At 36.7% G+C, this 27165-nt stretch overlaps 1 protein-coding gene across 7 annotated transcripts in view; it reads left to right on the top strand.

The window, feature by feature from the left end:
- Positions 1 to 27165, top strand: part of SPIDR (scaffold protein involved in DNA repair) — a 551334-nt gene that overhangs the window by 48295 nt on the left and 475874 nt on the right. Inside the window, exon 2 of one of the 7 annotated variants that reach the window (XM_020992496.2) lies at positions 18253 to 18341. The exons of the other annotated variants lie outside the window; for them this stretch is intronic. Within the exon in view, the coding sequence (XP_020848155.1) occupies positions 18330 to 18341 (12 nt within the window). The 5' untranslated portion in view covers positions 18253 to 18329. The remainder of the gene's footprint in view (positions 1 to 18252; positions 18342 to 27165) is intronic. 7 annotated transcript variants of the gene reach the window in all.

The raw sequence follows: 27165 nt of genomic DNA, 5'->3' as shown, positions 1-27165 counted from the left end.
TCTCAATGTATTACCAAGCTCTGGTCTCACTTTCTTCTCTCTACAATATTGATATGCAGTAATTGACCAGTTTGTATACTATCCTGTCCATTTGAATTCTTCATCTCCTTCATCCTGCTGGTGTCCGTGGACTGCAAGTCCTCAGGTCTGGGTCATTTCTGTTCTCTTCCACCCTCCCATGTTTGTGAACACCTCTGGAGGAAGCCATGCAATCTTGCTAACAAGGTCTTTTAAAAAGTCTATATTTCAAAATGCCAGACAGTTTGTATTTTGGTAAAATGTGTGTGTGTGTGTGTGTGTAAATAACAGTAACCACATTAAAAGAGGAATCATTATAGAAGCACTATGAAATTCATATCTATTGAATTACACTGTAGGTAAAATCTACATAGTCTTTTGAGCAAAAATTTAAATTTAGCTCAACGGTAATGAATAGTTTAAAATGTTCATTTAATGCTGTAGAGTCAGTGTTTTTCTAGACAGCACCTTGTAATAGTCATTTCACATTGTAAGTTTTCTTAAACTTGGAAAGCACAGAATTTTCAGAGTTGAAAGGGACCTTGGCAGCCAGCCGGTGTAATAACCCACATCCCGGAAGGAATCTCCTCTGTGTTCACCTTTTAAATGCTCATCCAACCTCTTCTTAAAGGTCTCCAGTGAGAAAGGACCCACCGCCTCTCAGCAGTCATTCCACTTAGGGATAATGCTAATTGTTAAGTTTTTACTGATGTCAAACCCATATTTTTTTTCTTTGTGACTTTTACCAGTTCCTTCTGGTCTTGCCTCTGGGGCCAAATAGAACAAGTCAAATATCTCTTCCACATGACAGCCCTCAGATACTTGAAGACAGCTATCATTAGTAATGTGTTTTCCTTGCTTTTTTATCTTTAAAAGACAGAATAAATTGTTGCAGTTCCTGGTAAGTGAGGAAGATTTCCCCCCTTCATATATTAAGATATTACCAGAAAAGAATGTGGATAATGCAGTGTAGCCACCTTCTTTTCAATCCTTTTCTTGGCCTACTATAACTTGTTGGATTTATAATAAAAATTTAAGAGTTAAATATATTAGTTTCTCTTTTTAATGCTATAGCTTGTAATGATTAATTTTAGATCGTTCTCCTCTTGGGCTTCATTATAGGATGGAAAAGCCCCCAGGTCTGTTATGGCCGAGCCAGAGGAGTGACGATGTACTGGGAGAACTGGTCCTGGCTGCAGGCTTTCTGCTTTCTGAGGTCAGCCTAAACTGGTTTGGGGAGGCTCATCACTAGCAGGCTAGCCATTTGGTGATGAATTCTTTGGCCATGACAACCCAAATATAAATAGTATATGCTTTCTTTATTTTTATATATGTGTGTGTGTATGTAAATGTATACATTCACACCTATCTTTTTGTTTATACACACTATATACACGTGTTTATAAATACACATACCCCTGAGACATTATCGGTTGGATATGCAATTTGGCAGGGTTTTATTTCCCCCTATGACTAATGTCAGTCTGCCTCATGGAGCCATTCACATTTATGGCTTTTTTCACTTTTTTGTAAGTGATATTTGGTTCTGAAATACCTAATTAAGATTAGGGGATAGTTTGTGGCCTTGGAACAGATGATATTTTATTCTCTATCTCTAGGAATCGTACTAGCCTTAAAAGGTTAGATTCAATAGTCTCTAAGATCCCTTCTACGTTTAAATCTATGATTCATAAATGACAAATGACTGTATCATATCATGTGGATATATATGTGTGTGTGTGTGTGTATGCACATATTTCATGTAAATATATGTACATACAGGCATACATGTATATATATCTGTGTGTTTATTAATGAAATCTCTCATTCTATGAGTGAGTAATGATGGTCTTGTTCATACCATGGTCAAGCGAAATTAGTATCAGAAATTATATCCTTAACCCTGGCCCACCAACTTGCTCACATCTCTTTGTTCATTAGGGATTTAGGTTCAAATCTGTGGCACACGATACGTAACACTATTTATATGCTGTAGGCAGGACATTTTTGTGCTTAAAGACCAAACCAGCACATTTATTAAATGTGGGTAGATACAGATTATGAATAGTCATCTGTAATTGGAGTGTCTTTCAGGTCTATTTTTACAATCCAACAAGCTTGACATTGGAAAAATGTAATCATTCCTTAGTGTTGAAATGACAGCGATTAGGGTTTTTAAAAAGGAATGAATATATGAATAAATATGTAGTATCAGATAATTTGTTTTAAAAGCAGGAGATTACTTACTGCTATGATTCCTTAATAGAATGAAGTGGAGAAAGTGTTTCAGATAAAGTGAGTGGAGAAGTTGAGAGTTTCACTAAAAGCCCTTTTTCATTGAATTCTGTGCTAAAAGGCAGTGAGTGGTTGGCTTAATCCAACCCTGTGAACAGAATGTGGGTGCGGGCCATTTGCATGGCAACGAGGAGCCAAAAGGATTGGAAAAAGCCACAGAAGATCCAGTAGCAATGTAGGGCAGAGACAGGAATATGCTGCTCATTTTGGGCTTCTTCTTTGCTCTAGACTATTTACGTCAGAGTCTGAGCAGCCCCCTAATCCTTCGGCTCTGCTCTGTTTAATCTTTGGCTTTTCTTAAGAATTGCTTTCCTTCCAAACTCCTCTGGAAAGAGGGGGGAAAAAACCCCAAATCCTAATGTAGCCAAAGATAGTATTTTGGGACTGTCATTTCCTGCTCTGCTGCATGCCAGATATATTTGAAATAACTTAAAAAGTTGTCATTTTGATGATCTAGAGGTGTGGAGTTCTTGACAATTATAAGTCAGCATGTTTGACATAGACAGTTTTAAAAGTTGTGTTTCAGGTATGAGTATTCCTAGGCCATCTAGAACCATATACAGTTTGGTTGATAGTGGATCTGCTGAGGACTGAAATGATTCATAGTGCTGTTACTTTAGAGGATTGGATTCTGGCTTTGAGGTCTCACCTTCCTGGTTCTAAGGTTCTGTTCCTAGTCCAGGGTGAATTTGCTTGGGGGAAGGATGGGAAAAATGAAAAGGTCAGCTGTGTTTGCAGTATTCCCTTTGAGGTAAAAAACTATTGCTTAGGGTATGACTTTTTGGGTGAGGAGGGACTGAGCAATGAGGAAGTAAAAACTAAGACCTACCTTCTTTGGCAAGTCCTGTGATCTTTGTCTAAATATGACCTACCTTGGAGAGAATTTGGCTTCAGGGTAAGAGATAGCAGAGAAACTAGTATATAAGAAGTTAGTAGAATAATTTTGTTTGTATAGCCTCAAGCCTGGTAGAAGTCAAAATCATCTAGGGATTCATTTATAAGTAGATTTAATACAGATCAGTAAACACCAAAATCTTGCAACAGAATATTTATTTTTAATTTCTATTTAAGTAATTGATTTTTAAAAATATGACAGAAAAAGAAATTGCATATGAAATCTTGAATCTATTATACAGGGTATCTAAAAGTCTTTTGTTGTTGTTGAGTCATGTCTAATTTTTCATGACCCTATTTGGGGTTTTCTTGGTAAAGATACTGGTTTGCCATTTCCTTTCCCAGCTCATTTTATTGAGGCAAACAGAATTAAGTGGGGGGCGGAGCCAAGATGGCAGAGTGAAAGCAGTGACTTGCTTGAGCTCTCCTCCAAACCCCTCCAAATACTCATAAAAAATGGCTCTAAACAAATTCTGAAGCAGCAGAACCCACAAAAAGACAGAGTGAAACAAATTTCCAGCCCAAGACAACCTGGATGATTGATCAGAAAGGTGTATCATGCCAGGCTGGGAGCTCAGCGCAGTGCAGTATGGGCGCACCCCACGCGAACTTGGAGCAGGCCTCAGAGGACTGAATCTCGGGCAGCTGTGGAGGTTTCCGGACTCCTCAATCCACCAGCTGTGGAGGTTTCCGGACTCCTCAATCCACCAATGCCAAAGACAACTTAGAAGGTCAGTAGGAAAAGTTTGTTTCTGTCAGTGCTGAGACAGGAAGGCGGGGTTTCAGCTCCATTCCCCAACAGCGTGGCCCTGAGGGGGAGCAGCTGCTTCCCGAGCTTTCGGCCCACAGACTGAGGGGGGAATCCAGTGGCTGATCAGAGAGGGACTGCAGGGATCTCTTTGCCAGTGCTGAGGCAGGAATCTCTTGCTTTGCCCCTGTTTGGATCTGGGTCACAGTTCTGGGCGGCGGTGCTGGGGTGAGGAGGAACGCTGGCTTGGTGGAGCTTGTAGTAATTGTGGAGAGGAACCCTTCTTCACAATTACAGGACAGAAAGGAATACCTGTGGTCACAGGCCAGGAAAGGAGTAAACACCTCGCCCCTTATCATACCACCTTGGAAGAACTGAAAATTTACAGGTCCCTACAAGTATCTCTGAAAACAGCTATACAAACTCCTGAAGCTTGGGACAATACATTCTCCACATTGGAAGCAGACTCTTACCTTGACAAAGAGTTTAAAACTAAAGTAATTGGCTGGGATCATGAGCAAGCAGCGCAAAAAGAGTCAGACCATAGAATCTTACTTTGGTGAAAAAGAAGATCAAAATGTACAACGAGAAGAAGACAACAAAGTCAAAGCTCCTACATCCAAAGCTTCCAAGAAAAATATGAGTCAGTCCCAGGCCTTGGAAGAGCTCAAAAGGGATTTTGAGAAGCAAGTAAGGGAAGTAGAGGAAAAACTGAGAGGGATGCAAGAAAATCATGAAAAACAAGTCAGCAGCCTGCTAAAGGAGACCCCAAAAAATACTGAAGAAAATAACACCTTAAAAAATAGCCTAACCCAAATGGCAAAAGAGGTCCAAAAAGCCAATGAGGACAAGAATGCCCTAAAAAGCAAAATTGGCCAAATGGAAAAGGAAGTCCAAAAGCTCACTGAAGAAAATGCTTCCTTAAAAATTAGAATAGAGCTATTGGAAGATAGTGACTTTATGAGAAATCACGACACAGTAGAACAAATCCAAAAGAATGAAAAATTAGAAAACAACATGAAATATTTCATTGGAAAAACAACTGACCTGGAAAATAGATCCAGGAGAGAGAATTTAAAAATTATTGGATTATCTGAAAGCCATGATCAAAAAAAGAGCCTAGACACCATCTTTCAAGAAATGATCAAGGAAAACTGCCCTGATATTTTGGAACCAGAAGGCAAAATAGAAATTGAAAGAATCCACAGATCTCCTCCTGAAAGAGATCCCCAAAGGAAAACTCCTAGGAATATTGTAGCCAAATTCCAGAGTTCCCAGGTCAAGGAGAAAATATTACAAGCTGCCAAAAGGAAACAGTTCAAGTACTGTGGAAACACAATCAGGCTAACACAAGATTTAGCAGCTTCTACATTAAAGGACCGCAGGGCATGGAATATAATATTCTGGAGGGCAAAGGAGATAGGATTACAACCAAGAGTCACCTACCCAGTAAAATGAGTATAATCCTTCAGGGGAAAAAATGGTCATTCAGTGAAATAGAGACTTTCAAGCATTCTTGATGAAAAGACCAGAGCTGAATAGAAAATTTGACTTTCAAATATGAGACTCAGTGGAACATGAAGAGGTAAACAGGAAAGAGAAATCACAAGAGACTTATTAAGATTGGACTGTTTACATTCCTGCATGGAAAGATGATATTTATAACTCATGAGAAGTTTGTCAGTATTAGGGTAGTTGGAGGAAAAAAATTATATGTATGTATATGTAGATAGATAGAGGGCACAGGGTGAGTTGAAGATTAAGGGGTTATATCTGGAGAATAAAATTAAGCAATGAGAGAGGATTATACTGGAGAAGAAGAAAGGGAGAGGTAGAATGGGGTAAATTATCTCACAAAAAAACCAGAAAAGTCTCCTACAGTGGAGGGGAAACTGGGGAAGGTGAGAGAGAATGAGTGAATCTTATTCTCATAGGATTTGGCTTAAGGAGGGAATAACAAACACATTCAATTGGGCATGTTAATCTGTCTTACTCTACAGGAAAATAGGGGGAGAAGGGGACAAAAGAGCAGGGGGGATAGAGAGGAGGGCAGATTGGGAAAGGGAGTAATCTCAGAAGTAAATACTTCTGAGGAGGGACAGAGTCAAAAGAAAGAATAGAATAAATGGAGGGCAGGATAGGATTAAGGGAAATAGTTAGTTTTTCACAACATGTCTACTATGGAAGTGTTTTGCATAACTGCACATGTACAGCCTGTATTGAGTTGCTTGCCTTTTCATTGGGGTGGGTGGGGAGGGAGGAAGAGAGAAAATTTGAAACCTAAAGTTTTAAAAACATATGTTTAAAATAAATGTTTTCACATGCTACTGGGAAATAAGAAATACAGGAAATGGGGTACAGAAGTCTATCCTGCTTTACAGGAAAATAGAAGGGGAAGGGGATAAGAGAAGGGGAGAGAGATAGAAGAGAGGACAGACTAGGGGAAGGGATATTCAGAATGCATGCCATCTTGGGGTGGGAGGAGGGGGGAGATGGGGTATAAATTTGGAATTCAAAAACTCGTGGGAGTGAATGTTGAAAGCTAAAAATAAATAAATTTGTTAAAAAAACCCCACCAAACCCCCCCCAAACAGAATTAAGTGACTTGCCCAAGGTCACACAGCCAGTTAGTGTCATTAATGTCTGAAGCTGAATTTGAACTCATGAAGAGGACTCTTCCCATATTCCAAGCTTAGTGCTCTATCCATTGTGCCACCTGGCTAGTAGCCCTGCCACTAAGTCTTAGTGCAGCTTTAAACTTTAATAACTTAAGAAGTCTACATGCTACAAACTTATAAAAAAGATTTGAAAGGTTTATCATTTAAAATATTGATATATTTCTTTTAAAAATTTAACATAATTGCTGTGCAACCATCCCTCTAATTGATTTTTGAACTTTCTAAAAATTTTAATCAGCTGCTGTTCAGTAACGTAATAATGATCAATAATAATAGTTAAAACTTAAATAATGCTTTAAATTTTGCAAAGTGCTTTTCAAATATTATTTTATCCTTAAAATAACTGTGGGGGTACGTGCTATTATTATTTACATATTACAGATAAGGAAATAGAGGCAGATGGACGTCAAGTGACTTGTTCAAGGTCAAGCAGCTACTAAGTGTATGAGGCAGGATTTGAACCCAGGCCTTCCTGACTCTAGGCCTAGTTCTCTAGGGACACCCTGCATACAGTTTTGCTTTTAGAACCTATAATAAATTCAACATATTACTTTCAAAGCTTCCATGCTTATCTTTGTTTACTTCCAAATTTCCTTCTGTTCTTTTCTGTGAACCTTTTTTTTTTTTACCAGTTTTAATGATTTTTTCTTCCTATTGACAGTACTGTTGCTAGCCCTTCTTTCTTCTCAAATTCCTTCTCTATTGAAAAAAAAGAAAAAAATCTTTGTAGTAGCTTATTATAGTCAGGCAAAACAAATAATATCAAAAGCACTGACCGTATCCTGACAAAGGGTTTCTCATTCTTTACCTTTATTTAGTCCATTACTGCTATCAGCAGGTGGGTAGTTTGATACATCGTTGGCCCTCTGGAGTTGTGATTGGTCATTGCATTGATCAGATTTCTTAGTCTTTCAAATTCTTTTTTAAATATAATGTTGTTATTGTAGAAATTATACTCCTGGTTCCACTTACCTCACTTTGCTTCATTTCATACAAGTCTTCCCAGGTTTGTTTGAAACTGTCCTTTTCACATTTCTTAAGGCTCAACAACGTTCATTTATATTTGTATATAATAATTTTTTTAGGCATTCACCAGTTGATGAACACTCATTATTTCCAACTTTTTGCTACAGCAGAAAGAGCTTTTAGAAATATGTGCATATATATAGGTTCTTTTCTTCCTTCTTTGATCTCTTAAGGGTATATGCCTAGTAGTGGCATTTCTAGGTCAAAAGACATGCACAGTTAATCTTGGTCTGTAGTACCAAATGGCTTTCCAGAAGGTCTAGACCAGTTCACATTTCATATTTCAATTAAAAAAAAGTCTTCTTTTCCTGAAATAGTACAGCAGTGATAAAGACTTCTAAACAAATTTCACAAAGGTTGAAATTCATGTTGATTGGGGTTTTCTTTATGATTTATTTAAAAAAGGAACCTTATACTGTAAACATTGTATGAATTTATGCCTATCAAGGTGTTTGCACCAAAAATCCTTGTCTCTAGTTTGCCATTCTTGCTACTAATAACCAAATATTTCTATGGAATTAAGAGAAATGAATTCTTTAGAAGATAGTAAATCACCAGCCATATCTTTTATAAAACACAAGCCACCTATATCTTTCCCTTTTATTGTTGTTTCTCTTACTTGTTTGCTTATATAGACTCTGAAGAGGCTGTTACTAGATGTTGATGATATCAGTGACCACCAAACATTGAGACTTTCCTACCAAGAAATTAACATGTATTTAAGCAATACTTGGTTACTGCAGCGTAGTGTAAAGAGTGTTAGATTTGAATTCAGGGGGTTTGTGTTTGAAAACTGACTGTGCTACTTAAATTTATGATTGGGTAATTCACTTCTCTGGATCTTTTTCTTCATGTGTGAAGTAAGACGACTGGGCTAGATGACTTGAAATCATTGACAGCTTAAAATCTTTGATCCTGTGATGTTTGAAGCATGGATGATTGGCTGCGTAATCTTCAGAGTATCTATGTAAACAAAATATTTTGACCAACAATTTCACATTCTTCAAAAATGGAATTTTAAATGATAAAATGCAAATAAATTTATCATTTTTGTTAGCAGGTGGTTTTGTTCAGCTTTTGTTCAGATTAAACCTTAGAGATGGAATTGTCAATTAAATCTTAGGAATCAAAATAAAGGAAAAGTTATGAAGGGACATATGTGACCATTTTGTCTGTCTGCCTCCTAGAATAGGATTGTATGTTTCCCTTCTAGGTGTTTTGTTAAGTTTTATTTTCAGTGCCCTGAGGTTAGTACTCCCAACTGATAACTACATATCTGATTTCCAGTTTTGTGTGAATTCTGTTTTTAGATCTGAATGGAAGATTGTGATTTTCTCTTAGTATACTCTTCCTATTTGTACAAATATTCTCCCATAAACCTTAGTGGGATTCACTCATTGAGCTGTTAAGTAATTGAGATGTGCTCTGTATATCAGCGGAGACTCTATTTAAACATTTTTATTTTTAGTTAACATATATATTTTTATTGCCATTATAGCCCTTTGGCTTAGTATAGTAATAGTCTGCTCTAAGTGCTTATAGATAGAAGATTTATTAACTGTCTTGAAAGGCAAGTTTTTTTTTTAAATAAATGAATCATCCCAAATTTATAAATAACAATTGCTTGTCTTTCATATTAACTTTGTCAAACTATTGTTGTTGTTTATTATTTCAGTTGTGTCTGACTAGTTGTGACTTCATTTGGGCTTTTCTTGGCAAAGACACTAGAGTGGCTTGCCGTTTTCTTCTCCAACTCTTTTTACAAATAAAGAAACTGAGGCAAACAGGGTTAAGTGGTTTGCCAGGAGTTACACAGCTACTGAGTGTCTTAGGCTGGATTTGAACTCAGGTCTTCCTGACTCCAGGTTCAGTGGTCTGTCCACTGTACCACTTAGCTACCCATTGGCCTGTATTAAGAAATCAGTAATTAAACATCAAAGGAGAGCTCAAAGGAATGAAACAAACAGTAAACACTTCTTAAGTAATTACTTTGTGCCAAGCATTTTGCTAAGCACCAAGAATACAAAGACAAAAGTGAGATAATTCTTTCCCTTAAATAGCTTACCTGGAGTAGATGATACATAAAAAAAATGGAGTCTAAAGAAGAAGGATATGCGTCTGGGAATCACGAAGATAAAGACTTGAAAAATAGAGCAGACCACCAACATGCCCCTTCCAAAGGCAATGGTACTGGTTATTTGATTACAGTTCTCATAGAAAGAGGTGAAAGAGGAGTGGATAAGGTAGGAGGGGCAGTGACAGGATAGAAATGGCCAGAATGCAGATAGGGCTGCTTAGTTTTAGGCAGTGCACATCCAAAAGGGTTAGCTCTCTCTCTCTCTCTCTTTTTTCTTTTTTTGGTGAGGTGATTAGGGTTAAGTGACTTGCCCAGGATCACACAGCTAGTAAGTGTTAAGTCTGTGAGGCTGGATTTGAACTCAGGTCCTTTTGACTCCAAGGCCAGAGCTCTATTCACTGTGCCACCTGGCTGCCCCCAAAAGGCTTAGCTCTTTACAGGCATGGTCTTTGGTCAGGTTTGGAGGCTGAAGCAACAATGATGGCAGGGCAGAAAGTGGTTTGAATTAAGATTCAGAGTGCACTGTGTGTATGTAGGTGGCAAAGAAGAGTCCAGCTGGTCTGCATTCTGAGATACATAGATATAGTAATATGAGAGCAGTAAGATGCTATAAGATTGTGGAGCATCTTGATGTCAAGCAAAAGAATATGAATTTTACTTGGTAAGCAGTAGTGAAGGCCTAAAGACTTTTGAGCAGAAAAAGAATGTAATCACATATCTGCGTAGGTTGACAGTGTTTTGACAGTTGTATGACGAATGGGTTAGAAGAGAGTAGAGTCTGGAAGAAGTGTTAGGAAGGTGTTACAATAGTCCAGGTGGGTGTTAATGAGTCTTGTTCCAGGGTGATGGCAGTGGTAATAGAAAAGAAGTTTTTGAGGTTGATGTTGTAGAGGTTAATTTGATAAGATATGGAAGACATTGTATATGAAAAGTAAAGGAAAAGGAGAAAAGTCAAAGATAGACCCAATGTTGTGAACATGTAGACTGGATGAATGGTGGTGCTATGCATAGAAATTGTAGAAGAAAGAGTGGGTTTTTTTAGAGGGAGTAGGGGGAGGGTAAGAACCTAATCTCTATTTTTGATTTGTTGAATTTGAGATGTTGGTGAGACTTCTAGGTAGAGAGTGCCATGTCCTGTAGGCCTTTGGAAATATTCATCTAGTGTTCAAAAGAGATGTCAGGACTGTATAAACGGATTTGGGAGTTCTGTACAAAGATGGTAGTTGCACCTGTAGTAGTGAATTACCAAATGAAATTGCATAGAGAGAAGAGGGACAAGGGCATTATGTTGGGGAACAACCACATTAAGAAGACCTGTGGAAAATTAGGAACAAGAAGACTATAAGATTTTATGATTTTATGATTGTAAGATTATAGATTTAGAGCTAAAAGGAATTTTAGAGATCATCATTAACTGTTATTTTTTTTTAAAGATGAGAAAACTGAGGTCCAAAGAGAGGCAAATCGACTTATTCACTCAAGTAGTAAGTGCTAGAACTGAACCTATGTCCTTTGACTTCAAACTGAGCACTTAAAAAATTGGTATTTTTGTTTTTATAATATCTTCATTTGCTTTTTTTGACCTCCTCTCACCTCTTCAATAAATCATCCCTTATAACACCAAAGAATAAAAAAAAAAGTGTTTTAGCAGAACCAACCAAAACATAACCAAGTGACAGTATACAATATTTCACACCCAGAGTCACTCATCTCTGCAAAGAGTGGTAGAAAATGCATTTTCTTTCTTTTTTTTAAGTAGTATTTTATTTTTTCCAATTACATGTAAAGACAATTTTAACACTCATTAAAAAAAATTGAGTTTCAAATTTTCTCCCTCCACTCCTCCCCAAAAAAGCAAGAATTTTAAATAGATTACATTATGTGCAGTCATGTAAAACAGATTTCTATGTTAGTCATGCTGTGAAAGAAGAAACAGACCAAAAGGAAAAAAAAACCCATGAAAAAGATCAAGAAAATAAAAATAGTATGCATCAATCTACATTCAGATTCCATCAGTTCTTTTTCTGGATGTGGATAGCATTTTTCATCATGACTCCTTTGGAATTATCTTGGATAATAGGATTGCTGAGAAGAGCTGAGTTTTACATATTCGATCATCACACAACGTTGCTGTTACTGTGTACAATGTTTTCCTGGTTCTACTCATTTTACCTTGCATCAGTTCATGTAAATCTTTCCAGGTTTTTCTAAAATCTGCCTGTTTGTCATTTCTTATAACACAATAGTGTTCTATTGCATTCATATAGCACAACTTGTTCAGCCATAGCCGAATTAATGGGCATCCCTTCAATTTCCAGTTTTTGATATCACAAAAAGAGCTGTTATAAATATTTTTACTTCCCTTTTTTTATGATCCTTTTGGGCTACAGACCTAGTAGTGGTATTACTGGATCAAAGGATATGCAATTTGATTGCCCTTTGAGCATTGTTCCAAATTGATCTCCAGAATGGCTGAATCAGTTCATAACCCCACCAACAATGCATTGGTGTCCCAATTTTCCCATATCTTCCTCAACATTTATCATTTTCCTTTTCTGTCATATTAACTTTTTCTGTCATATTAGCCAGTCTGATAGGTATGATGTGGTATTTGCGTGTCTCTAATCAATAATGATTTAGAGCATTTTTTCATATGACTATAGATAGCTTTGATTTCTTTGTCTGAAAACTGCCTGTTTATGTCCTTTGACCATCTATCAATTGGAGAATGACTTGTATACTTAGAAATTTGACTCAGTTCTCTATATATTTGAGAAATTAGGCCTTTATCAGAGATACATGTAAAAATTATTTCCCACCTTTTCGTTTTCCTTCTAATCACGGTTGCATTGGTTTTGTTTGTACAAAAGCTTTTAAACTTAATATAATCAAAATTATCTGTTTTACATTTCATAATGTTGTCTGTCCCTCGTTTGGTGAAAAATTCTTCTCTTCTTCATAGATCTGACAGATAAACTATTCTTGCTCTCCTGATTTGTTTATAGTATCACCCTTTCTGGCTAAATCAGGTACTTGTCTAGGCCTTGTCTTTGTGTATGGTGTGAGATGATAGTCTCTACCTCGTTTCTACCATATTGCTTTTCAGTTTTCCAAGCAGTTGTTGTCAAATAATGAGACCCCAGAAGTTGGGGTCTTTGGGTTTATCAAACACTAGATTACTATGGTCATTTACTACTGTGTTTTATATTCCTAATCTATTCCACTAATCCACTACTCTGTTTCTTAGTTGGTACCAGGTAGTTTTGATGATTGCTGTTTTATAAGATAGTTTGAGATCTGGTGTGGCTGGGCCACTTTTCTTTGCATTTTTTTTCATTAATTCCCTTGATATTCTTGACCTTTTGTTCTTCCAGATAAATTTATTATTTTTTCTAGTTGTATAAAATAATTTTTTGGTAGTTTGATTATAGCATTGAATAAGTAAATCGATTTCTATAGAATTGTCATTTTTGTTATGTTGGCTTGGGCCACCTATGAGCAATTGATATTTTTCCAGTTGTTTAGATCTGACTTTATTTGTGTAAGAAATGTTTTGTGATTATGTTCATATAGTTCCTTGGTTTGTCTTGGCAGGTAGACTCCCAAATACTTTATATTGTCTAAAGTTGTTTTAAATGGAATTTCTCTTTCTGGACTTTGTTGGTAATATATTGAAATGCTGATGATTTATGTGGGTTTACTTTTACATGCTTTAACTTAGCTAAAGTTGTTAATTATTTCAAGTAGTTTTTTAGTTGATTCCATAGGATTCTCTAAGTATAGATTATATCATCTGCAAAGAGTGATGATTTTGTTTCCTCATTGACTATTCTAATTCTTTCAATTTCTTTTTCTTCTCTTTTGGCTATGGTTAACATTTCTAATACAATATTGAATAGTAGTGATGATAATAAGCATCCTTGCTTCATCTCTGATCATACTGGGAAGGCTTCTGGCTTATCCCCGTTACAGATAATGCTTGCTGATGGTTTAAGATAGATACTGTTTATCATTTTAAGGAAAGCTCTATTTATTCCTAAGGTCTCTAGTTTTTTTAATAGGCATGGGTGCTATATTTTGTCAAAAGCTTTTTCTGTACTTATTGAGATAATCATATGATTTCTATTGGTTTTGTTATTGATATGGTCAATTATTCTGATAATTTTCCCAATATTGAACCATCCCTGCATGCCTGGTATAAATCCCTCCTAGTCATAGTATATGATCCTTTTGATATATTGTTGTAATCTCCTTGCTAGTATTTTATTGTAAATTTTTGTATCAGCATTCATTAGGGAAATTGGTCTTCCTGTTTCAGATATCAGCACTATATTATATGTGTCATAAAAAAATTTAGTAGGACTATTTCTTCTCTTTTCCCAAATAGTTTATATTGTATTGGAATTAATTGTTCTTTAGATGTTTGGTAAAATTCACTTGTAAATTCATCTGGCCCTGGGGATTTTTTCTTAGGGGGTTAATGGCTTGTTCATTTTTTTTTTTCTAAAATGGAGTTAAGTATTCTATTTCCTCTTCTGTTAATCTGGACAAATTTATATTTTTGTAAATATCCATTTCACTTAGATTGTCAGATTTATTGGCATACAATTGGGCAAAATAGCTCCTAAATATTGCTTTAATTTCCTCTTTGTTGGTGGTGATTTCCCTTTTTCATTTTTGATACTGGTTATTTGGTTTTCTTCCTTTTTTTTTTTTAAATCAAATTAACCAATGGTTAATCTATGTTATTGTGTTTTTTTCATAAAACCAGCTCTTAGTTTTATTTATTAGTTCAACAGTTTTCTTGCTTTCAGTTTTATTAATCTCTCCTTTGATTTTCTGAATTTCCAATGTGACATTAATTGGGGCTTTTAAATATGGGTTTTTTTTTTTTAGCTTTTTTAGTTGCATGCCCAGTTCATTGATCTACTCTTTCTCTATTTTATTGATGTAAGCCTTTAGAGATATAAATTTTCTCCAAAGAACTGCATTGGCTGCATCCCATAAATTTTTGTATGTTATCTCATTGTTGTCTTTCTCTTTTATGAAATTATTGATTATTACCATGATTTATTGTTTGACCCACTCATTCTTTAGGATTAAAGTGTTTCGTTTCCAATTAAATTTTAATCAATCTTTATTATTGCATCATGATCTGAAAAAGATGCATTTAACATTTCTGCCTTTCTGCATTTCATTATGAGGTTTTTATACCCTCATACAATGGTCAGTTTTTGTGTAGGTACCATGTCCTCCATAGAAAAAGGTATATTCCTTTCTGTCCTCATTCAGTTTTCTCCAGAGGTTAGTCATATCTAACTTTTCTAAAATTCTATTCATCTCCTTAACTTTATTTATTTTGTGGTTAGATTTCTCTAGTTCTGAGAGGGGAAAGTTGAAGTCAACTTCTGTATAGTTTTATTGTCTTATTTCCTCCTGTAACTCATTTAACTTCTTTAAAAATTTGGATGCTATACCATTTGGTATATATATGTTTAGTATTAATATCACTTCATTGTATATGGTACTTTTTTTTTTTAGCAAGAAGTATTTCTCTTCCTTGTCTCTTTTGATTAGATCTGTTTCTGCTTTTGCTTTTTCTGAGATCATGATTGCCACGCCTGCTTTTTTTTACTTTAGCTGATGCATAATTATTCTGCTCTAGCCCTTTATCTTTACTGTATGTGTATCTTTCTGCTTAAGTGTGTTTCTTGTAAACAACATTTTGTAGAATTCTAGTTTTTAATTCACTCTGCTATCCATTTCTGTTTTATTGATGAATTTATCATATTCACATTCATAATTTTGATTACTATTTTCCCCATTTATACTTTTCTGTCCCTCTCCTTTCACCCAGTCCTTCCTCACCAGTGTTTTCCTTCTGACCATCACCTCCCTCAATATGCCTTTCCTTCTACTGGCCCCCACCCTTCTTTTCTTGTCCCTCTCTTCTTCTACTTCTCTGTAGGGTAAGGTAGATTTCTGTACTCAAGTGTATGTTATTCCATCTTTGAGTCAAATCTGATGAGAGTAAGGTTCAAGCAATGTTTACCCCCTTCCTTTCTTCCCTTCTACTGTAGTAAGTCTTTTGTGCCTTGTCATGTAATATAATTTACCCCATTCTGCCTCTCCCTTCCCTTTCTTCCGGTGGAATCCTCTTTCACATCCCTTTTTTTATATCATCCTGTCATAGTTAATCCGTACTCTCTTACTATGTATACTCTTTCTAACTGTATCTAAGAAAGACAAAGAAGAGTTACAAGTATTATCTACTCATGGAGGGGTATAAGCAGTTTTAACCTTATGAATAGCTTATGTTTTTTCTTTGCCGTTTACCTTTTTATGCTTCTCTTGAGTCTTATATTTGAAAATCAAGTTTTCTGTTTAACTCTGATCTTTTCAACAGGAATGTTTGAAAGTCCCCACTTTCATTGAATATCCACTTTTCCCCCTGAAAGATTATGCTCAGTTTTTCTGGGTAGTTGATTCTTTGTTGTAATTCAAGCTCCTTTTTCTTCTAGATTATCATATTCCAACCCTTCCCATCCTTTAATGTAGAAGCTGCTAAATCCTATGTAATCCTGACTGAGATTTTTCAGTATTTGAATTGTTTCTTTCTGGCTGCTTGAAGTATTTTCTCCTTGACCTGAGAGTTCTGGAATTTGGCTGTAATATTCCTGAGAGCTTCCATTTTGGGATCTCTATCAGGAGATGATTGGTGCAGTCTTTCAGTTACTATGTTATCATCTGGTTCTAGGATATCAGGGCAGTTTTCTTAATAATTTCTTGAAAGATGCTGTCCTGGCTCTTTTTTTGGATGATAGCTTTTAGGTACTCCAGTAATTCTTAAATTATCCCTCCTGGATCTATTTTCCAGGTTGGTTGTTTTTTTCAGCGAGGTATTTTACATTTTTTCTACTTTTTCTTTCTTTTGATTTTATTTGATTTATTCTTGATATCTCATAGAATCAATCATTAACTTCCACTTGCCCAACTCTAATTTTGAAGGAATTATTTTCTTTAGTTAGCTTTTGTACCTCCTTTTTCATTTGACCAATTCTGCTTTTTAAGGAGTTGTTTTCTTTTTCCAGGCTATTAACTCTTTTTCATGATTCGTGCATAACTCATTTCTTTTCCCAGTTTTTCTTCTGTCACTCATATTTGATTTTTGAAATCCTTTTTGAGCTATTTCAGGAGGACTTTTTGGGCCTGAGACCAATTTGTATTTCTCTTTGAGCTTTTGTATGTAGGTGTTTTGACTTTGTTGTCTTCTTCTGAGCTTGTTTTTATCTTCCCTGTTGCCATAATAGTTTTCTATGATTAGGGCTTTCTTTTTTTTTTTCTTATTTTCTAGCCTGTTTTGTGACTTTTAAAGTTGAGCTATGCTCCTGGGGTGCTGTTCTAAGCTTCATGTGCTGGGGGCACCACGGGTCTTGTCACTAGCTGTCTGAGCCAGGGCTTCTGGGCCTGGTGGTTGACAGTTGTGCTGGGGTCTTTGGGCCTGCCAGGCCTGACCACTAGTGTGCTGTGTCAGTGCTGGAGGCCTCTCCACTGCCTTGCTGTGCTGCTAACCTGCTGAGCTGGGACCACTGGACCTCAGTTGCTGATCTGTTCTGGGCTTAGAGGCCTCCCGCTGGCTTGCCAGGACACCATTTGTTCATTTACCTAAGTGAAATAGACCTTTCCTGTAGTCTTTCTATGTTATCATGGCCTGGAAAATTACTTTACCCTCCCTTTCATGGGTTCTGTCACTCCAGAATTCATTTTGAGGTGTGATTTAAAGTTGTTTCTAGGGAAATTGGGGAGAACTCAGGCAACTTCCTGCCCTTTCTGCACCATCTTGGCTCCACCCCCTCTATTCGGAATGTGTATTTTATAAACTCTTCTGGTACCAGCTTGTAATTACACAGGATGCAGCGTTTGATGACATGTTATTTTTCTTTCTTTCTATTTGCATCATTGTAATAATTTTTTTATCTTTGTTTTTTAGAGGGGGTGGTTAGGCAATGGGATTCAGTGACTTGCCCAAGGTCACACAGCTACTAAGTGTCAAGGGTCTGAGGCCAGATTTGACCTCAGGTCCTCCTGACCCCAGGGCTGGTGCTCTATCCACTGTACCACCTAGCTGCCCCAATAATTTTTTTCTGGTTTTCCTTACTTTTACATCATTTCATGTCTTCCTATATTTCTCTGAATTCTTCATATTCATCATTTTTTATGGCACAGTATTCTGTCACATTCATGTATCCTAATCTGTTTGTCCATTTCCCAATCAGTGGGACTCTGGGAGAGGGGAAATGCTGTGCATGGAAAATAATTAGATGGACATTTTGTCTGAAACACAAAGTACATGAAGAAGAATATAAATTATGAAAGAAGCCTAGAATAGTAGGGCAAAGCCATAATTCTATTTGGCTTTAAAATCCCGACTGACTATTTTGCATTTTATCCCAAAGTCTATAGGAAATCACTGAAGAGTTTTGAGTAGGCGAGTGACAGTCAAATCTGTGTTTTAGGAATTTTGCAGCTGTATGGAGGATGAATTGGAGAAGGGAGAAACTGGAAAGAAAAACCCAGCATTCTTTGCGGAGGAATGATTTGTGAGGTAGGAGAAGTAGTAGAATATGACATCTTTGAAGCTGGAGAAATTCTTCAAGGGGGGTGCAGGGGGTAGGGTAGGATCATTAGTTTCTAATGTTTCCAAGAGTTCAAGGAGGATGATAACTGGGGGGAAAACCAGCTGTTTTCATGATTTTAAGATCATTGGTGATATTAGACCTTTGCCCTGCAGTAGTGAGTTCAAATGCCTGATCACAAGGGATTGAGGAGAGGGTGGGTAGTTGAGAAAGTGGTTGCAACAACCATTCCAAAAACTTTAGGAGTATACTTCCTTTTGTGGGCGGAGGGGTTTGTTACTAAGGACAGAACGATCAAGGAGATGCTTCTTTTTTCTTTTTTAGTATTGAGAAAAGAGGGGGGAAATTTTTTTTTAAAAAGATTGAAAATGCATGAATTGAAGGAGCGGTTGAGTGCTGGAATAAAATCCCAATGCAGCCAGGTGGGGAGTGAGATAAGCATGGAGAGGAGGATTAACCTTAATGAGTGTCAGGGATCTCTCCTGTGACCAGAAGGAAGGAAAAATAGAGTATGGTAGTGGGAATTGTTGAGGAATGGAGGAAGGAATAGGGCATTTCCTGTAGTATGGCCTGAAGCATCTCAGTGATGCTGGAAATGGGGAAGGGATAAGAGTCAGGTTGGTGGGGAGATCAGAGAAGGATAGGTTTGGCACAGTCACTGTACTTATTGTTGGGATGAGATGAGATGTAGATTGAGAAGGATTACTAAGCGGTATTTAAGATCCTCTGGTGACATTGGGGAACTGATAAAATTAATTTGCTTTCATGCATTTCTCCATTCCTGCTCTATAGCCCTAGAGCTGAAATGGAGACATCAGATGATGAATATTGCCCACGTATTCAGTTAAATTCAGTAAAAATATACGAAATGTCTACAGTTGTGGGAGACATTGTGCTAGGGCTACAAGGACAAAAACGACATTGTTCCTGTGCAAAAGGGTTGACATTCCGCTGGAGGGATACAACAGGTACAATAAGTAAGCAAAAACAAAGTATGTTTATATATCAGTTCTTTTTAAGAGAGGGAGAGTACATATACCGGGAGCATCATGAAAAGTCTCATAAAGGAAGTAGTAACTGAACTTTTCTTAGAAGGAAGCTAGGGATTCTACAAGGTAGAAGTTAGAAGGAGCACATCCAAGACTTGTAGAAAGGTAACATTTGCAAGTCAGAAATATCAGGAAGTTAGAGAAGCAAGGGAGTTTGAGACAGTAGTATCTAGCCAAGTATTGAAGTGTTAAATCTAGGGGCTGATTGCTGGTTTTGGAGACACATGAAATTAGAGTAGGAGAGGTAGACTGAGAGAATCAGAATGTTATGAGACCAAAGCTCTCTGAAGGTAGAGAGTATATTTTAGAGTCAGAGGTAGTATGAAAAGTGAAAATATAGGAGGTTGAAGTTAAAGAGTTGAATTTGTTTTCTGTGTAGTAGCAGTGTGATTTTTAAAGATACTGAAGTATAAGAGGTAACTGTATTAGTGCCTATCTAAAGTATGGTGGAAAAGGCCTTTAGAGTGGCAGTGTCAGGGGGATCAGGTTTTCAAGGAAGTTGTCAACATGAATGTTAATGATGGCAGGGGTGGGTGTTGAAAGGAGAATCATGAGCCAAAGACTAAATGGCTGAAAAAGTTGGGAGAATGAAGAGACTTGGGTAAATGATAGCAGTATAAGGTATTCAAGCCATTTGCATGGATTTTAAAAGGATTTTTAAAAAAAGAGTGGCGGTAGAAGAATGGTCTGAAAGTGGCAGTGGTTAATGAGAAGTGTGCCTGTTTCTTTCTTTGATTCTTTGGGTTAGGAAAAAGGAACAGAGGAGTGGTTATCATTGAAACGAGTTGCAAAGTGTTGTCTTCAGGTCAAGCTAAGTTTTAATGAAAGGGAGGTGGAAGGAATTTTGGCTCAGAAGGTCAAAGCTATGGGGGAGTTGATCAAGAGTAGAGCTAGAGTTCTAATGGGTCAAGTGGATAGTGATGGGTGATTAGCACACTGAAGTGAAGTTGGATAAAGGAGGAGAAAGGTTGATTGGAACAACATTACAATAGTAGGTGCACCCTTAAGTGATGGGATGGCTGTTTGGAGCTTAAGGAGCCAAGAGAACATGAGATAGACTGCCATGGCGTTTTGGTAGTAGAGATTTCTGGGAGTCATTTTTAATTGCTCCTATAAATAGTTTATACTTCATTTGGTGGGTGATGAGGAGCCACTGAAGGTAATTTTATAAAGCAAAATGTCCTTCTCGGGCTACCACTTCAATATGTGTGTTTTCTCCCCCTCTTTAGAATGTAAGCTTCCTTTTCATATTTGTATCACTAACACTTAATATAGTGCTTGATACATACTAAGTGCTTAAGAAATGCCTTTTTATTCATTCATTCTTCCAGTCATGAGTGAATGATGTGATCAGAATGAAGTATCATGAAGACTGTAGGGGCAGTTGTGTGAAGGATGGATTAAAGAAGGGACACATGAGAGTGAGGAATACTTATTAGGAGCCTGTTATTATGTATGATCTAAGGGAAGTGTGATGAGAGCCTAATCTAGAATGATCAAAGCTGGAAAGTAGAAAGGGTAGAATGGACATGAGACACTGTACACAGAGAATCCACAAGACCTGTTACATGCTTGGCTACAGAGGGTGGGGAAAGGGTAGACTCAAAGACGATTCTTAAGTTTGGGTCTTGGATGACTGGGAGAATGGTCTGGTAAACAGAAGTAGAAACATCAGAACCAGCACTTTTGGGGAGAAAGATGAATCTTTTGACTATTTTGGGTAATGTCTTTTTTCTTTCGTAGGAATTCTGCTTTGATGTGTTTGATTGTCATCTTCTAGTTCTTATTTTTCTAAGCTCTTCATCATCGTTACCATTTATCCACCAGGTGTAGTATTCTGTTGTATTAAGAACTCATTTGAGCTACGTTGTTCTCATGTTTATCAGCATCTTATACCATACTTTGAAATACTGTTTAATTCATTATTTTTGAAGGCTATTTTTAGAACAAGTTTTAAAGTCCCTTCTTTATGGTCTTTATAGTTATCACTGGAATTTTGAATACTGTTGCTCTGCAATGCTAGGTTATCTGGCCTCCTTGCTTTTTCCATCTGACAAATAGATTGTATTAATATTCCAATTATGAATATTATTTTACTATTATTACTCAGAAATCAGAAGTCTCATTTGTGAATACATACTTAGATTATATTATTCACTTGTAAGAACAATTTATCTTGTACTTTTTTGCATGTGTTAGAAAATTTTAATCATACACGTACTCTGTTCTACAGCTTTTTAATCTTTAGACCTGTTATATTAGGACAAAACCAAATCAATAAACATTTATTAAATGCTTACTTTGTGCTGAGTGCTAGGAATAAAACTTGAAGCAGAAAGAAAGGCAGCACCATCCCTCAAGGAGCTTACATTCTAATAGAAGAAGGCAACATATATAAGTGGTGATTGGGGATAAATGGGGGGAAGGAGGAAGTCCCTAGGCGTGGGCATGGTAGAGCATGTCCGTGAGTTGGGGAGGAGAAATGAAGACAAGACTGACTTGGATGATTTCCTTAAAATGGAGGTTCTGGGAGGACTGAGCCTATCAAAGGAAGGGGGCCACAGGACCAAGAGTACTCCAATGTGAGAAAGCCTGGGGTTGGATCTAATTTCTAGGGTAAGGAGCCTTCTGTGCCATAGTAGGGAAAGTCCCAAAGAGTCAAGAATAGAAGCCTAGAAGGAATGAAGCAGGGGGGATTTATGTTTCATCATGTTAAGTTGACATCATGCAATTTGAAATGAACTTTTTAATCTAAGAAAGATGTCTAGTTTCCTAAAAATCTAATTCTTGTTCTTTCTCTTATTCTTTAGGTTGATCTGCTACTTTTTTCTTTTCTTATTACAAAACATTCTTCTTTCCCAATTCCTAAAATATTTAAGATAATGAGTAGAATTATTGAAAACTGGAATTACTTCATTATAGTATCTTATTTTACTGAATTGGTTTTTTTACTAGCAAAAATGTGTATAGTCTAAATGTAAGAATTTGATAATGGATTTAAAATAAAATATCAAAACAAGAAAATAAAAGTTTCCATATCTTTTGTTGCAGTTCATGCTACAAATATCCAGGAGTCAATTTTGCTGGTATTCAGGAAAAGACAAGTAGCAAGACAGGAATTCCTGATGTGTGTGCTGATGTGTGATAAGATTAGTTAAGTTCTTACCAGAGATCTCTGAGCAACAAGTGGTTGACTTATTGAGGTGATCCATGGGAAAGATGGAATGTGTAATTTAAGATATATTCACAAAGTCTGAGGTGATTTTTTGGAATGAACTCCTTCCTCATCACTGGCTATTAAATCATTCTTCAGAGTTCAGTCCGGGTGCACCAGTGTCTTCATGAAACTTCTCATCCTTCTCACCCCCCAACCCCAGTTTGCTTTTGTCTTTCTTTTTTCTGTATCACCTTCTGCCTTTTTATCCTAATCTCCATATGTGTTGTCGTCCCCAAGGTAAGCATCTTGAGATAGGGCAGCTAGGCGTTACAGTGGTTAAAATGCTGGGCCTGGAGTCAGGAAGACCTGAATTCAAATGTGGCCTCAGATACTTAGTAGCTGTGTGACCCTGGGCAAGTCACTTAGCCTTGTTTGCTTTAGTTTCCTCATCTGTAAAATGAGCTGGAGAAGGAAATGGCAGAACACTGCAGTAGCTTTGCCAAGAAAACCCCAAATGGGTTCACGAAGAGTTGGACACAACTGAACAACTACATATGATAATATTGTTGGAAGTAGGAGAGCACTGATATAATGGTAACAGTTCTGAGTACCCCTTAGTGGTTAACAAGGCAAACTTAAAAATAGTAATAAAATACCACAATTTTAAAAAGTGTTTACAATGAATGGTAAAAATGACATGAAAGTCATATGCATTTGGATGCATATACCTTGGACAGACGCTGTAGATAGATAATTAACTGGGTCTAGAATTGAATGCTAGAAGAGCAGACTGGATTGCTTTTAGGAAATTATCCAGTCCTCTTAATGACCTCAGATTTCTCCTTCAAACAAAAATCTAGTTTTTTAATGCCATTATTTCTCTGGAGTTGCTGTGTGGTGGCTGTGAGTTGTAGACTATTGCAGTCTCTAAAGAATTAAAGTCTCCATTGCCAGATGGCAAGGGAGTGAGATTCATGGTTGACATGAGCAGGCTGCAGCATGTTACCAATAAAGAATTACTTGTGAGAAGTGGTATAAAGGTCACTATGGAAATATGGATCTAAAATGGAGGTGAGCCTATCATGTAATGTAAGCCAGTGACAACTGATGGCCAGCCCATGGTATATCAAGAAATCTAGAAGAACACCCAGCACATTGGATGGACCCCACCAAGGATATATAGGAGGATGTGGACTATTAGTCACACAGATTGAATCAGCATGAATGGGCTGTGATTTTCAATTTTGTAGGAAGGGCACACATAGAGTAAGGTACCTTTTTCCTTTTCAGATATATATGGAGAGTGTGTCCTATCCTGGAGCTGAGATTTGTGCTAAAATTAAATAATTATACATGATGGGGCATCATTTTCCTCTTTTGAGAAACTGATATTTGGATTAAGAAAAAAGAAAAAAATCGAGGAAACTATATTTTATATATATTATATTAAGCATTAACATGTATAATTTCTTATTTTATTGTAATAGTAGCCATCATTTATATGACATCTAAAATTTTTAAAAATTTTAAAAATTTTAAAATTAAAAAAATTTTTTATATGACATCTTAAAGTTTGCAAAGTGCCTTATATATTATGCTTATATGTTTACATATATAATTTCCTGTTGTATTACAAAATTATTAATAGCTGTTATTGAATAGATAACAATTTAAAGTTTACAAAGTAGTTTACATGTATTACATATATTTGTCATATAACTTAACATTTTATTCTAATAATAGCTTACATTTCTATTTGCACAGTGTCTTATATATATTTACATCGTAATCTCCTATTTTATTCTAACCATAGCTATTATAATATTTTAAAATTGGCCAAGTTTATGTATGTTATCTCATTTGATCCTAACAACTCTGGAAGAGTTGTTATAGATTAGTAAAAAGGCCGAAAGAGACCTAGGGTCTGAGGCAGGCTTTAAACTTGTCTCCCTGACTTCAGTTTGAGTGTTCTTTCTTACCTTCTTACCTATCTTACCTTACCTTTTTTAACTGTCTCATTTAATAATCTCCATCTCTGGTCGAGGCTTCTATCTTAGACTCTTAATTCTTTATCACCAACTTCATGATGGATAGTTTTACTTGGATATTCTACTCTCTCCCCATACTCAATTACATATATGTAATTTAATCATCTTATTCCTTAGCTCTCTCTCAACACACAACGAAAAAGAATTTCACTTCAAGACATCCCTTTTTCTTTCTTTTTTAAAAATAAGTTTTTATTGATATCTTCTGTTTCTTACATCATTGTAGTTATGCCAAGTATCCTTCCCTCTCCCAGAAAGCCGTCTCATATAAAAAGTATTTTTTAGAATGGAAAAAAAAATCAGCACAACTGATCAATGCATTGAAAAATTCCAAAAACATTTGCAATGTATAGCATTTGTGGACCTCAAACCTCCAATGAAGGGGTAGATTGGAAGTGTCCTCTCATATCTCTTTATTTGAAGACTATTGCTTTAGCTGCATCCTAGAAATTTTGGTATGTTGTTTCATCATTATCATTTTCTTTTTAGATAGTTACTGTTTCTATGATCTGTTTTTGAGCAATTTGTTATTTAAGATTTTGTTGTTAAGTCTCCAGTATCTTTTGTTTGTGGTCCCTGAATCAATTGCTGTTTTTATTGCATTATGGTCTTTAAAGGATGTATTATCTATTTCTGCTTTTTTACATTTGTTTGCAATATTTCTGTGCCTAGTACATAGTTTTTGTAAAAGTTCCATGTGGTCTTGAAAAATATGTATATTCTTTAACTGTCCCATTTAGAAAATGCCATGAGTCTTTTAACTGTAGTTTCTCCAGCAGTTTGTTCAGTTCCATGTTTTCCCTTCTTTTTATCTTTCTGCTAGGCTTATTCAGAACTGGGAGAGGGATATTGAAATTTCCTATCCCTGTTGTGTCTGTGTCTTCTTATAGCTTAGATAATATTTCCTCTACGAACTTGGATGCTGAGGCATTTGGAGCAGATAAGTTTATTACTGGTATCAGTTTGTAGTTTATGGTTCCTTTCAGAGTAATATAGTTTCCTTGTTTATCCCTTTTCATTTTTTTTTAATGTTTTTGCTTTGTCAGCGTGATTGTAACACTTGCTGTTTTGGATTCGCCTGATGCATAGTAAATTTTTTTTCCCATCCCTTCAGTTTTATTTTTGCCTGTCTTTGTTTTATAAATGTGTTTCTTGAAAGCAACAGATTGTAGAGTTTTGTTTTATCATTCGATCTGTCACTTCATTTTATTGAATTGTTTAATACATTCATATTTAAAGTTATGAGAGTTAAGTTTATATTTGCCTCCATCTGTCTCTAATATTGTTTTTTTTTTCTTCAAGTTACAATTTTTTTTGCCCTCTTCTGCTTCAAACACAGTACTGTCTTCCTGCAGTTACTTAACCTTAATCTGTTTCCACTGGCTTTCTACCCCTGACCTTTCCTGTTTTTTGTTGCCCCTTTCCTTTTGGGTTTTGCTTATTAGTTCCTCTTTTTCTCTTGCTTTTATCTTTTCCTACCTTTTTTTTCCCTCTGTTGATCAAGTAGATTCTCCCCCTTCCTGTCCTCCCCTTCAACCAGTTCTAGTCATTACTTTTAAAAATTTCACTTTTTTGTGTCCCTTTCCAAAAAGAATTTTCTCACTCTCTTCATTATTCTTCCTTGCTTCCTTCCTTCCCCCCCCTTTTTCTGTCTCTTTCTTTCTTTGTTCTCTAGACCCTTATTCTTTGATTTATGATCTCTTTAATTATGTAATCTCTCTCTTTTCTCTGCATCCTCATGCTATTGAGGTTTGTAAGTTGTCTGTTCTAGGTTCTCCTCTCTAGGTGATTTATACCACTGCCTTGTCGAGCTTACCCTGTAGATTCCCCATTTCCATTGTTTCTTACCCTTGGAACAATGCCAGTTATTCCAGGTTTTAGAGAAGACCCTGCCTCTGATAGGGCCCCTCCTCTACCACATCCTTGTTTATGCAGCCCACTACTAATTTATACCCTCCTAGTTACCTTTCTTTCCCCATTTACCTCAAAATCTCCTGCTTGGGTTTGTGCCAGGGTTGGGAAACCTTCAGCACTGAGGTCACATGTAACCCTCTAGGTCCTCAAGTGCAGCCCTTTGACTGAATCCAAACTTCACAGAACAAATCCCCTTAATAAAAGGGTTTGTTCTGTAAAATTTGGGCTCAGTCAAAGGGCTGCACTCGAGGCTCAAGGCCGTAGGTTCCCCACCCCTGTCTATGTTCTGCTCTGCCAGATGCCAGTTGCCCATAGGAGTTCCAATTCCCTTCAGTAGACTTTTTAAGTACCAGAGAGTTGTCTACCCTGGCACTGGCTCTGCTGGTGCTATGGGGTTGTCTGCACAGACACTAGTAGTTTAAAATTTTGCAGTGCTGGTGCTTTGAAGTTGTGACCTTCAGGCTTTTGCTTCTGTCCAAGCTGTCTGTCTGTTGAGGCTTCGGCATATTTCTGTGGCCTGGACCTAGGGGCTCCATGGCACTGGAAAGAGGTGTTGGGGGGGGAGGGGAGGTTGTAAGGCTGTGTTTGGTCCCAGGGTCTGCTTCCAGTAGCATGGGGACTTAAG

This window comes from Phascolarctos cinereus, unplaced genomic scaffold (assembly GCF_003287225.1).
Source record: "Phascolarctos cinereus isolate Bilbo 61053 unplaced genomic scaffold, phaCin_HiC Scaffold_4;HRSCAF=312, whole genome shotgun sequence".
In the NCBI taxonomy this organism is placed as follows: Eukaryota; Metazoa; Chordata; class Mammalia; order Diprotodontia; family Phascolarctidae; genus Phascolarctos; species Phascolarctos cinereus.
The sequence above is the reverse complement of the archived record's forward strand: the minus strand, read 5'-3'. Positions and strand labels throughout refer to the sequence as shown.